Consider the following 14658-nt stretch of genomic DNA (forward strand, 5'->3'; position numbering starts at 1 on the left):
CTTCTGTTAGGTCTCAACTCTGCCTTCCCCAGACACCTGAGCCCTGTCTGAGGACAGACCTATGAGCTTCCACCACCCATGAGTGTACATTTACCCTGGAGCTTGAAGGAAAATTTGCATGTGGGAGAGCTCTGTCCTTATAAGCGGTAAGGAACTGAGGTGGGACTTCTGCATTTTTGATGGGCCTATATTCTATTATTTTCTGAAAATTACATGACATATAATTATCAGATGTGAAAGAACACTCCATAATGTGGCCCCAGATTTCTTAGCCCAGATCTACCTTCCTTCTACCTTCTCTTGTGCCTTGTCTTGGGCCCAGCCCAGCTTTTCCCACAAACTCAAGCTCTGGGTCGTGCTTTTACAGTTCTGATCACAGCACAAACCCTGCTTCCTTTCCCTGCACCCTCTCCTGTCATGTGCTTCTCATCACACCTGAGAGCTTGTTACATTGTTACATGGTTGCTGTTCCATGTGTTCCAGGCCTGCCTTGTGCTCTGTCCACCATGTGATACAAGACACAGCACATGGGAACCCACAGGGACTCTGCGAACTACAGCATCCTGTACATGACTGAGGAAACTGATTCTCACTGTTTGGAAAAGATAAATGGACTCTTTTAAATGCGCCTTAACAAGGTAAATCCTGTGCTTCTAATGTGTCCGAATTTTCAACAGAAATTCAGTTCTCACCCTTATTATTTTAAACATTGATGTAATTCTTTCATTTAGTCCTACAATCACATCAGATATCCCCGCTTGTGAAAATATCAATCACAATGGTCAACATGCAAGCAGTAATAATATCCCTAATATGAAAGTTTAAAAACACACTTCCCTTTGATGTCGCTGCATTGGGGCCCATGACAGCCACTCCATGACTGTGGTCACTGCCCTCTGAGATGCCGCCCACCACAGAGAAAGAGGCCAGGGGCTGTGCTGGATGCTGTGCTGTGTCTACTCCTGTGAGCCCCCTCTCAGTCCCAAGAGCAGGTCCATGTCATGGAGGGACAGCCCTTGAAGGCTCGTGAATGGATTATAAGTCAGGAGCTGCTGATGGACAATTCGGGGCTGATTCTTCAGTTCTTGTTAACTCATGAATTTTGCTGAGATTTTACCAAAATGGTAAAAGACCTGAAAAAAGACAAAGGAAAACAAACACACTGAAATGACAAAGCAAGTATCAGACCCAGGATATGATGTGACATAGGTTTTGGAATTATCACAGAGGAGATTTAAAATAACTAGGTGTATGTGCAACTCTGTTTCGGTTTGTTTCTAAACCTTCAGCCGACTCTGCAGAGTCCCCGCTGCCCATGTCTATTAGCCCAGGATAATTTATCAGGACGTTCTGCCTAGTGTAGCAAACACTCCAGCATCTCAGTGCAATAAAGTTTCAAGAACAAATACCTACTGTTTGCTCATTTCTACTCTAATGTGTCCAGGAGGGAAGTTGCGGTGAGAAGAGGTGTCTGATTCATAACGTCACTCAGGAACCCAGACTCCCACTGGTTTGAGACCCAGAACCTACAGCTTGTGGACTGATGCTTAATAGAAGACAGAAGGTGAGGGAATGATGAATTTCAGGTGGACTATTTTTTAACTGTTGTAAATACACTTACCAGGAGCTCTTCTCTGTTAACACATTGTAAGTGCACAATGCGGTATTGTTAACTGTGTGTGCAGTGCTATAGAGCAGATCCCTAGAACTTGTTCATCCTGTGTAAATGAAGCTTTGTATCTGTTATACTTTAATATAATTATCCAGGCTGTGACTATGTATCTGTGTACCTTTCCTTTGGCTTAATTAATCATATGGTCCTGACTTACATCAAAAGATCAAAAACGTATGTTGTCTGTCATCTCTGCATACAAGAGGAAAACAGGTGTTTGGGGGAACTGGAGGGTAACACACTAACCATGTGTCACTTGAGTCTCTCTCTCTCTCCTGCCCCTACACACACACACACACACACACACACACACACACACACACACACACACTCACCAGTGGTGTTTTTGGAAAATCTAACTTGAGCGATGCCTCTGATTGATGCTGAGCAATTCCTCGTAACATACACAAATGTGAAATGTGAAACTTCACAGCCCTGTTCTGAAATATGTCACCGTGTAGAGGAAGACTCTCCCAAGGTATAGATTCAGCAGGACAGCCCTGTGTGTTGTGGACAGTGAATCGTCACTGTTCCTTGTATCATAATGATCCTGCTAGTCTCATATACATGTTGCATATTAACTTGCATTAGGAGTGTTTGTGTTTTGTGGATGGATCTATTTTTTAATTATTTTAAGAAAAAATAATATTCAAATTCATTAAGCAGGACTCTCACACCAATGAAAGGATAAAATATATTCAAAAAATGTCTTATATAGAATGTCAGAAAAGGGAGAAAAAATACTAGCAGAGAGAATTTTATTATGCTTTAAACGACACAATATTAAACACAATGACTATACAAATAATAACCATAATGAGCAGTATTGATATGTTTAATGAATCAGTACGCAAATGTAAACAACCGCAAAAAAATAAATTACTAAACAGCAATGGCATTGGAGACCAACAGAGAGGTGACTTGAGGTTTTATCTCATGGATTTAGGAATTATAGGGATCAAAATTCTGAGCGTCACTAAACTTGGATAGGACACAGATTTGTACGTTATTCTCTTCTGAAACACAAATAAACAAGAAAGAGAGAGAGAGAGAGACAAGGAGAGGGAAAGAGAAAACTATCACAGTGAAAAAAGGTAAAATGTTCAAGAATCAGACCTACAAGGCAAGGAAGAAAGGGGGTCATGGATTGAGAATAACCTTAGAGATCAGAAAGCAACACACCCCATCACGTCAAAATGTGCACGTAACTGTGTTAAATTTCTCTGCCATGAAAAGGTATGACGTTCCATCATTCACAACAACATGGATGACCTTGGAGAAAATAATGTTGAATGAAATAAGCCAAGCAAAAGGGAAAAAATGCCGCATGTTCTCCATCATAAGTGAGAGGTAAGAGAGAACGAAGGAAGGAAAGAAAAGCCACAGGGGTGCATTGGTCTTGCAGAGGGACAGAGCAGACCTGGGGTTGTGTAATGGGGTGGAGACAAGACAGAGGGGGAAGGACATAAGGGATTAATTGTGTGGGGGACATGAGGAATAATCACAATTTGTAGTAATAGGCATGCTAATAGTACTGATCTGGCCACCACATTTTGGGCACAAGTGCCGACGGTAAGCTTTGTACCCTGTGAATATTCATAACCAATAAAATATAATAGAAAATAAAAATTATTGAATAAAAGAAGTAAAAGGCAAAATGAGAGCTTTTATTGCAAAAAGTGCATGCTTGCGGCAATATCTGCAGTGCAAGTTTGTATGTATTTTAAGGTAAGATGTTTGGGAATGCATGACCTGAAATCAGCAATGAAAATATTGTCAGAGAAAAGCTGACATAAAAACACGGATGTTATGACGAGGCTTTATTGAAGTTCAATTATGTCTGAAGATAATGCCCTAAACTGCATGGCTGTGGTTCTTGGTAACAAATCAATCACCACGTTACACTTTTTCAGGGTCTTCCCATCAGACTTTCTAACATGGGATAATTCAATTCAATTTCAAATGTAACAGGGTCATGAGGAAACTAGTAAAAGGTTAAAAATACTCAGCAACACTTTTAATTTCCTCTTTAATTACAAAAGTGAGATTGACACTGGTTGATTTTTTATTTGTATGTTATGTTGTCAGCCCTTGGAAGTTCACATTCCACTTGCCTGGTAAATTTAGAGCATGACTGTGTTTAAAGGAAAGGCACAAATGATTGTTTAAAAATGTTTCCGCTAATACTGACCCTCAATTGAAAGGATAAATGTACCCTGCTGTCCTGTGTCCCGGTTCATAAGTAGAAAACTCAGCTCATTTGCTTATGTAATTTGTTAATTTTTCCCTAAAAGTGTTTTCAGTGCAAAGTTCCTATCTCCATCGTGCTTCAGGTCTGTTCCCAAATTTTCAGGCTCAGAGATATTTGTATGTGTCCTCTGACCACTGAGGACACCAAGGATGATGGTTTTGACCAGAATACTCAGCCCAGTCCCTCTCTGTTGTCTGATTCCTGCCACCCATGGGACTGTCCACCTCAGTGCTCTGCAGCTTCTGAGGCCATCTGGACGTCATCTGACACCAGGTGTGTGTGTTGTGAGAGGTGTCCTGGGGTCAGCAGATGCTCTGTCCTTACAGAAAAAGTGTTCTCAAGAAAGCTGCTTGATGGCTACAGACAATTTTAAGTAAATATTAGATAAATGTTTCTTTTAATCACAGATAAGTGAGAACATGTGGTATTTCTCTTTCTGTGCCTGACTCATTTCATGAAGCTAAAAATAAATAAATAAATACACAATTAATCTGTGGGGAGGAGAAGACACAACAATTACAATTCCTTGTGAAGTTGTTACAACAAGTGAACAGATATGAGGTTGTTGGGAGGGGGTGAGGCAGGGGGAAGGGAGGTTTTGGTAATATGCCATAATAATCAACTACATTGCATATTGATAAAATAAAACAAAATTCAAAAAAATGTTTCTATGAATCAGCTCTACTTGATATAGACAAATTGGTTACTATGTTAAATCAGCACTGGTGGTGAATCTTTTCAAAGAGAGCTAATATTGCTTTGGTCATACGTAACTAGTCAACAAGATAATCCTGGGAATTTCTGAAGGTGGAACATGGCCATGAGACAAATCTCAAGGGCTCTGGACATCTGCAGGGGGATTTTCTTCAACTTCCTTCCATTCTTCAGAGGATTCAGACGTGTTTTATTTACCACCTGCCTCTTTTCTCTATGTCTTGATATAATCCATTGGCAAAACGTTACAGCTGTTTCAGTTGATAAAAAGCTGCTTTATTTTGTGTTTCCAACCTGTGATATGAAAAAAATTACATAAAGTGAGCTTGTCAAAATTCTAAACACAAGAGCACACACATATGAAACTCAGTCATGACTAGGAATTTTTTATTGAGGATGTACGTAATTACACATAAATTACATAAATATATTCAAGGTGAACCATGGCATGAGTCTCTAGTGATTATATAAGACAAAAAATGGGCAGCCTCATTGGTGCCTTTTTATTGTTCCCATTAGGGACTTCTGTCCCTGTGGACACATGACACAGTTCTACTCATGGACGCAGGAGAGATGGTCTGCTGGGGCTTTCCTGATTCTCCAGAAGGGCATTTCAGAAGAATGACCCCCTTTCTTGTATAAAACAAGATATCACCATATCTGTGTGTGACTGGAAAGTCATTCATGTCCACACTTGATAAGAGCGAACTGTGTCATGAAGCGAAATTGTGAAGCTTATTAGTGTCTAACATTGAGAAAACTAATTAACTGGATACATGAACTGTTGAAATACCTAAGTCTGGATCCATTCTCATATGTTCTTCTTGTTTCACTACCTTGTGATTTGTGTCATTGTTTAGTCAGTTCCAGTCACCTCTGTTTACTTTCTGCTGAAACAGAGCACATAATCATCTAGAGATGTTAAGATTAAAAGGAAAATGAATAACTGACTTGAAAAATAACCTGAGTTCGAGGTGAGGTACAAATTACTTTGTTGTTAGTAATACAGGTAGAAGTTGTGAATAAATGCTTTGTGCTCAAAATAGTTTTATCATATTTATGGCAATTCTGCACATTTCTTAGATTTATTAGAGACTCACATTGAGAACCTTGAAATAATTTTTTTGGGTTTATTAATTATGCCATTATAACACAACTGGTTATTTTATTAAGCAGGAATTGCTATTCCAATGTTATCTTTACATTAGACTAAGATCCTCTGCCTTATGTAAAATAACTCCAGATGAGAGAAATTATTTCACTTATTACAGCTCATAAATTAGCCAAAACAGGAATAAGCACACGTGATTTTGGAGAAGTGCACGTCTGTGAACTCTTTGCAAACAAAGGGGATTCTCACATCATCCGGTAAAAATCATTAAAATAGACAAGCTCAGGAACTTTCAGAGCCGCTCCTATATCCCTATTACTTGGCTGTCTGGATGCTCTCAGGACACACACACAACTCTGTTCACCTCAGTAGAACTCAGCTCATTTGCATATTCATGAGGTGGAGTATTTTATAGTTCAATAACTAGCTCGGCCTCAGAGGAGGAGACCGATGGCACATGGGCCACGCCACAGTGAGAGGCTGCGGGTCCAGGTCCTAATCCACCTTGAGGACATGCATCTCCGGCCTCACCCCTGAGCTCAGAGCAGGCAGAGCTCCCCTCTCTGAGGAACAAGACCCCCCAGGACACTCTTCTCACTGTGAACCCACATCTGAGTATTATGGAGACCACCTCGATCATTTATGAGCCTGTCAGTGTCGCTATTGCTGAGCTGTTGCACTGACCCCATGCTGGCCTCACCAGGCACCAGAGCAGCCTCTGTAACTCAGAGAGAGTGACCATGAGTATCCAGCAGGACTCATGGGTGGCTGTGAGATCTATTGGGCACTTCTGAGTTTGTTTCCCTGCACCTGTCTGGGTGACCTATGATCCCAGGCTGTTCAGTAGAAAGACCCCTGATTCTCAGAATAACCATGGACTGTGTGATCCAGGGCTGGGTCCCTGATTATATTGACAAGAAGTTGAATGGGGCACTTCATAAACAAATATTTTCCAAAATATTGCTTGAAAATTCTGTTTTGAATTAATCTGAATCTCATCCCCAACTCCTCATAATAAAATGTACACGGTATTTACATAGTTACCATTCATGCACATTGTTCCTCATAATAAAATGTACACGGTATTTACATAGTTACCATTCATGCACATTGTTCCTCATAATAAAATGTACACGGTATTTACATAGTTACCATTCATGCACATTGTTCCTCATAATAAAATGTACACGGTATTTACATAGTTACCATTCATGCACATTGTTCCTCATAATAAAATGTACACGGTATTTACATAGTTACCATTCATGCACATTGTTCCTCATAATAAAATGTACACGGTATTTACATAGTTACCATTCATGCACATTGTTCCTCATAATAAAATGTACACGGTATTTACATAGTTACCATTCATGCACATTGTTCCTCATAATAAAATGTACAAGGTATTTACATAGTTACCATTCATGCACATTGGTCCTCATAATAAAATGTACACGGTATTTACATAGTTACCATTCATGCACATTGGTCCTCATAATAAAATGTACACGGTATTTACATAGTTACCATTCATGCACATTGTTCCTCATAATAAAATGTACACGGTATTTACATAGTTACCATTCATGCACATTGTTCCTCATAATAAAATGTACAAAGTATTTACATAGTTACCATTCATGCACATTGTTCCTCATAATAAAATGTACACGGTATTTACATAGTTACCATTCATGCACATTGGTCCTCATAATAAAATGTACACGGTATTTACATAGTTACCATTCATGCACATTGGTCCTCATAATAAAATGTACACGGTATTTACATAGTTACCATTCATGCACATTGGTCCTCATAATAAAATGTACACGGTATTTACATAGTTACCATTCATGCACATTGTTCCTCATAATAAAATGTACACGGTATTTACATAGTTACCATTCATGCACATTGGTCCTCATAATAAAATGTACACGGTATTTACATAGTTACCATTCATGCACATTGTTCCTCATAATAAAATGTACACGGTATTTACATAGTTACCATTCATGCACATTGGTCCTCATATCACTAATCTATTTATGATCAACTCAGGTTCATTCATCTGCCACCATCTCTGAATCACCACTTTCCTGTCAAACACCCAGGCCAGGTAGCATCACTAGACCTGAAATCTGAATGCCCTGTTACTGCGATCAGTGTGTAACCCAAAATTCTGCACCATTGGAATTAATGAAGGCACCCCTGTACTCCAGAATTTTACTAGTGAGATACCCACAAAAACTACAAATTCCTTCTAAATATTGCTCTCCTTGCATTATCGTTTCAGCTGAATGCTCCCGGTAAAATAAAATATTATAGGAACATCTGCCCTGCTTTAAATATTTGCATTTATGTCAGTATTTTTGAAAGATGAAGTTCCAGGCCTTGACAGGAAGCCTCTCCCCAGCCACCTCTGCACCTGCTGGAGCCTGTGCTGGGCATGTCCTGAGCACCCCCTGCAGCCGAGTGCTGGCCCTGCAGGGGAGGCTCCTGCCTGGGCTCAGGGTGTGTTATCCTCGCAGCATCTCTACTCCAGCATTAAGGGTCTGTGCCACAGCTTCAGAGTATTCTTTCAGGAACACCATATGCTTTTGTCAGCATTTCTTAAGATAGTGAATTAGTCTCACTAAACCCAAATGCTCTGTAGAGAAAAAACAAGTGAATGTTTTATAACACTACCTGGGAGCCTGTTTCCTGGAGCTGGCAGATGCAGTGACATAGCTGACACTCATGGTGAATCCAGAAATTCTTGGGGGTGTGGGAGAGTCTCTTATCTCCTCCAGAATTATCTTGCAGAAGGTCATAGCAGTGAACACCTGAGTCTAAAGAATTATGGGGCTCAGAGCCCACTCCACAGCTAATAATGCAAGTAAATGCACACACTCACACACACACACACACACACACACACACACACACACACACGGGCTAGTGTTAATGGTAATGAGCAGGAAATATGTACTTCTTGTCTGTATTTTACATGTAGGTAGTGCCGCTACACTGACCCTGGGCCTAGGATTGTGACTCGCTTTGTCAAACAGAAGAAAAGTAAACACAATGCCAGTGTAGACTTGGGAAGTGCACACATTGTGGGATTTCCTGCTCTCCCATCACACAGGAACTCTTTAGATGCCTGTGAGATGGGGTCAGGGTCTCCCTGAGGAGGGCCAGACATACAAAGCCATGCCCAGTCAGTGCAACCACACTGAGCACCGTGACATGATCAAGTGGGATTCTTCCAAAGGATGCAAGGTTGGTTCAATATACTCAATTAATAAACATGATTCATTACTTCAAAAATTTAAAAAATATCAAGAACAAGAATCATGGTCATCTCAAGGGACATAGAATAAGCATTTGATAAAATACGCAATCCCTTCATGATAAAGACTCTTCACAAATTAGGTATAACAGGAAAAAATAAAAATAAATAAAAACTAGTAAAAGCCAAACATGACAAACCTACCAAAAACATCATCCCGAATAGAGAAAAAACAAAAGTTTTTGTTTGTTTGTTTGTTTGTTTTTCTTTAAGAGCAGGGAGAAGACAAGGATGGCCACTGTCACCTCTCCTATATAACATGGTATTGGAAGAGCTGGCCAGAGCATTCAGAGAGGACTAAGAAGTAAAGGGAAACCCAATTGGCCAAAACAAAGTCGAATTGTTTCCTTTTGCAGATGACATGATCTTATATAAAGAAAAACCTAAAGAATCTAGTAAAGAACTCTTAGAAGTGACAAGCAAATTCCATAAATTAGTCTGAAACACAATCAATATATGTAAAATACAGTAGTGTTTTAATACACCAAGAACAAACTATCAGAAAAGAGATTGAAAAAGCAATCCCATTTACAATACTCACCCCAAAATAAAATACCTAGAAATATATTTAACCAAGGAAGCAAAAGATCTCTACAACGAGAACTACAAAACAATGCTGAAAGAAATTAAATAGGACACCAAAAGACGGAACGCCATGTCATGTACATGGTTTGGAAGTGTTAATGTGAAAATGTCCATACCACCCAAAGGTATATACAGTTTCAATGCAATTGCATTCTTCAGAGAAATAGAAAAAACAATCCTCACATTCATATGGAATAACAAAAGACATCAAATAGAATCAAAAGGAAAAACAAACAAATGGGATTATATCATACTAAAATCTTCTGCATTGCAATGGGAACATTCAACAGAATGAAAAGATGACTTACAGATACGGAAAAAATTACAAAATATTCATCCGACAAGGACTAATATCCAGAATATACAAGGAATTCAAACAACTTCACAGTAAAATACATATGTACATATATATGTAAAGTACATATGTGCATACATACTTTAAAAATTGACAAAGGTGCTGAAAATGCATTTGTCAAAAAAGACATACAAATGGCCAACAGTCATGAAAAAATGCTCAACATTACTAAGCATCAGGGAAATGCAAATGAAAACCACATTGTGACATCACCTCACTCCAGTTCCACTGGCTAAAATCAAAAAGACACAGAATAACAAACGCTGGTGAGGATGCAGACAAATGGGAACACTTCTAGACTTCCCGTGGAACTGTTAGTTAGTTCAGCTGTTATGGAAAACAGAACGGCCATTTCTCAAACAATGAGAAGTTACAGTGGGGTTGTTTGAGATCCTTACACATTCTGGATATAAATCCCTTGCCAGGTGTATATTTTGTAAGTACTTTCTCCCATTCTGTAGGTTGTCTTTCTGCTCTGTTGATTGTTTCCATTGCTGAGCAGAAGTATTTTTATTTTCACATAGTCCCATTTGTTTAATTTTCTTTTGTGGCTTCGTTCTTTTAATGTACTGGATTACATTTATTCATTGCGTGTGTTGAACGATCTTTGCATCCAGCATTAAAGTGAACTTGATCTTGCTGAATAATATTTGCAATAAATTTAATCTTTGTAAATATGTTAAGACTATTTTAGTGGCCTAACATATTATCTGTCCTGAATAATTTTTCATGTGGGTTTCAGAAGAATGCGCTCTGCCCCTGTTGGATGGAATTTCTGTTCACAGTTTTTAGGTCCATTTGGTCTTAGATGTAGTTCAAGTCTGATGTTTCTTTATTGAACTTCTGATTGAATGATCTGTTTTTGAAAGTAGGGCATTCCAAACCCACTGTGACGATTGCTGTATATTTCCCTCCAGGTCTATTAATATTTATTACATATTTATGTCTGCATACACTCTCTATGTATGTACTTATATACACATACGTATTTGAGTTGTTAAATGTTCTTGATGAATGAACTGCTTTATTATTATGAATAGCTTTTTTAATCTCTATTTACAATTTCAGACTTAAACTCTATTTGGTCTTAAATAAGTGTAGCTGCCCCTCCTATCTTTCAGATTCTCCTTCCTTACATCTCCTTTATTCCTTTCACTGTGAACATTTTGCGTGCTATTCTGCTAATCTATGTCTTTGACTGAAGCGTTAAATCCATTTACATTCAATGTATATATTGATAGGTGAGGACTTACTATAGCCTTTTTCATTTATTTATTTTTCGGATTTCTCTGATGATCCTGTAATTCTGTCTTTCTCTCCTGCGGTCTTCCTTTCTGACTTGATGAGATGCAGCATCAGTATGCTTTGATTCCTTTCTGCTTCACGTTCGTGTGTCCCTATAGCTTCTTGCTTAGTGGTTAGCACGAGGTTCATACACAACATGCAGTAGTTATCAAAGTTCCTTTGGTTGCAATAACAACTTACTTTTCATTGAGAAGAACTCAGCAATTAACTCCCCTCAGACACATTTTATGTTTTTGATGTCCCAATAGATATTTTACCTCGTGCATTCCTTAGCACATTATATCTCCATAAAATACAGTTTTTTTTTTCAGAATGTGTGCTCTTTTGCACGATGGAAAAGTTGAGAAATCTTAAGTTGAATCATCATAAGTCAGAGACTGTGCATCTTTCCACATGCTGCTAGACTGCACATTTTCTGTGAGAAATATACAGAAAAATTACTATTTATTTAAATCTAATTTAAATTCACATTGCATTAGCATCTCTGAAATAAGAAGTTCACACTTGCCACTGTACTTTTTCATTGTTATATATGACATTGTTAAAATTTTAAATGTGTTAGTTAATTTAGTTAACATTCTATCAGACATTCAAGGTCACCGATGCCCTTATCATGAAACTAACATGCAGGTAAGAGCCACCGTGCACTGAAGAAGAATTTAAAAGGGCTGTTTTTTTGTGTTGAATTTTATGAATTTTTCATATATCTTGTGTACTAAGAGTTATAGCCTTGTGCGTGTGCGTGCGTGTGTGTGTGTGTGTGTGTGTGTGTGTGTGTGTGTGTGAGAGAGAGAGAGAGAGACTGGCTATTACAGGGACCCAACCATGTGACATTTGTGTTATAAGGCTACACTCTAACCAAATCAGCTCAGTGGCAGCCCCTGGATTCAGTTATAATACACATTCTCCACCTTTCCCTACATTCTTACAAAGAATGAACGTTTCATTTGAATTTAGGGTACATTAATTTCCTCTAACAGCACTCACTGTTGTGGATTGCTCTCTCAACCCTTCTTCATATCTAATCCACATCATTGGCAATCATAGTTATTTGACTGCATGTATGTCACCTGGTCATTGGGGACATTGGTTATATACATTTTGGGTGTGCAATTGATACATTTTGATATACACATACATTGTAAAATGATACACCAATGTGAGTACCAAAGTATCTATCACTTCATACACTTATCACTTGTATGTGTATCTCGAGAACAGTTCACATATACCCTCTTAGAAGTTATCAAGTATAAAATACACCATTAGTAACTAATGTCACAAGGGTGTACATCAGATCTCCAGAAGTCATTCATCCTGTTAAATAAAAGCTTTGTGACCTTTTCCAGTATCTCTCTATTCCTACAACTCCAGTTCTCTGAAAACCACCGTTCTGCCCTGTGAATTTGACTGCATATATGGGGTCTGCTCATTGGGGACATTGGTTACATTAAGGGTCACAAGCCTGTTTGGTCCATTACCTAATCACTGCGTGACACTAGCATCTCTTGGTGTTGTCCACCAGGTGCTGTGAAGCTGGTGGATCCATCTGGACATGCTCTGCCATAAGTTGTGTGACTTGTTATAGGTGGCCTGGCACCACCAGCCACATGTGCCCCTCACAAGATGCAGGCCTGTCCTGCACTAGTGCCTGAATTGCCTGGTTATGTGTCTGAAAGTCACAAGGGCTCACTTTCATAGGTAAGGAAGGTTCAGCTGACCCGCCTGTCACCTGTTCAGGCCTCCGTCGATAGATGAACACACCATATGGGCATTAGGGGACTGAGTGGGGTTGAGTTCATCGATGGACAAACCTTTATTCAAATCCACAAGGGGCAGAGTTGTGCGTATCTGAGGTAAGGGGATCATGTATGAACAAACGGTGTTTGTCAGAGGTCAAAGAGTGTGAACTTAGAACACACAGGCAATGAGCCCTTTTTTTTTTTTTTTTTTTTTTTAGTTAAATTATTTCCAGTCAAGAATGATGAGAATCTTCCGGAAGATCTGCTTGTCATGAATGAAACATGAGTCATAGAAATTCGGTGAAGGAAAAGACCTTAGTGACTGCTCAAATCTCATTTTCAAAAAACATCGTCAGTTTCTCCGTCGTTAACCAAGAGAGGATGTGAGGAGTTCAAAACACAAAGAAAAAGGCATGAAGTGTCTCAGGAGACACCTCCGACCTTGGAGAGGACACGAAACCGTTGATGTCTTCAGGAAACACCTCAGTGTCCTCTGCACCTGCCACTGGCACGAGGCCCCTGAGCTCAGTGTGTCCTGAGCGCCCCCTGGTGGTCTCGTGTGTCCCTGCAGTAGGTTCTTGTCTGGGCTCCCACTGACGTCCCCTCACTGTGTCTCTCGCACAGTAATACGTGGCCGTGTCCTCAGCTCTCGCATTTTCAGTTTGCAGATACAGTGTGTTCTTGGCGTTTTCCCTGGAGATGGTGAATCGGCCCTTCACGGAGTCAGCGTAGTATGTGCTACCACCGTCCCAGCTAATGGCTGAGACCCACTCCAGCCCCTTCCCTGGAGCCTGGCGGACCCAGTGCATGGCATAGTCATCAAAGGTGAATCCAGAGGCGACACAGGTGAGTCTCAGAGACCCTCCAGGCTTCACCAAGCCTCCCCCGGACTCCACCAGCTGCACCTCACACTGGACACCTGCAAACACAGAGACACCCTGGTCAAAAAACTCTCACACGAATCCACTATTTCTCCCACCCATAACCACACACATTCTCAATGTCTCTATTTCGCCTTAATATGACCTTTTAATACAGCAAGAAGGAAAACGCAGCTCAGTCCAAACTCCATGGTGACTCGTCTGTGTTCAGTCCTGATCACCGAGTTGGAGCACCTGGGAATCTGGGGCTGGTTCTCGTCTCCCAGAGCTGCAGGGTCAGGGCTGGGCTGCTTTACATCAGCAGAGGGAGGCCCTATTTGCATGTCCTCCTGCTACATAGCAGGCTCTGTGGTGGGAGCCTATGAAGAGGGCCGAGTCCAGAGCAGATGTGAGGGCTCCAGGGGAGTTTGGTGGCAATAACTATATTTGTGACAATATGTTTTTTATTATACGATTGTAACTTGATAGATACTTATAATTCATCTACATTGTTTTTGCACAGAAACACAAAGTATTTGAGGCACTTATGAATACTAATTCTTTATATAGATGTACAGTTATAAACAAAATCATCAAAGGATTATACAGTGTATACAAGTGCTCATCTTTGGACAGAGGGAGCCTCAGTGTCTGGGTCTGTGCTCCACACCACGGATCCAACCCCAGGACATATCTGGGCCTGCCTAGTGACATTTGCCTAGTTAA

General features: G+C 39.9%; 1 gene segment (V, D, J or C); it reads right to left on the minus strand.

The window, feature by feature from the left end:
* Positions 1–13464: 13464 nt before the first annotated feature.
* LOC134372845 (immunoglobulin heavy variable 3-43D-like) lies at positions 13465–14183 on the minus strand. The segment is given in 2 exon segments: positions 13465–13991; positions 14099–14183. Coding segments are annotated over 2 exon segments (573 nt in total).
* Between the last annotated feature and the right edge of the window lie 475 nt (positions 14184–14658).

Source organism: Cynocephalus volans, chromosome 3 (genome assembly GCF_027409185.1).
Source record: "Cynocephalus volans isolate mCynVol1 chromosome 3, mCynVol1.pri, whole genome shotgun sequence".
Lineage (NCBI taxonomy): Eukaryota > Metazoa > Chordata > Mammalia > Dermoptera > Cynocephalidae > Cynocephalus > Cynocephalus volans.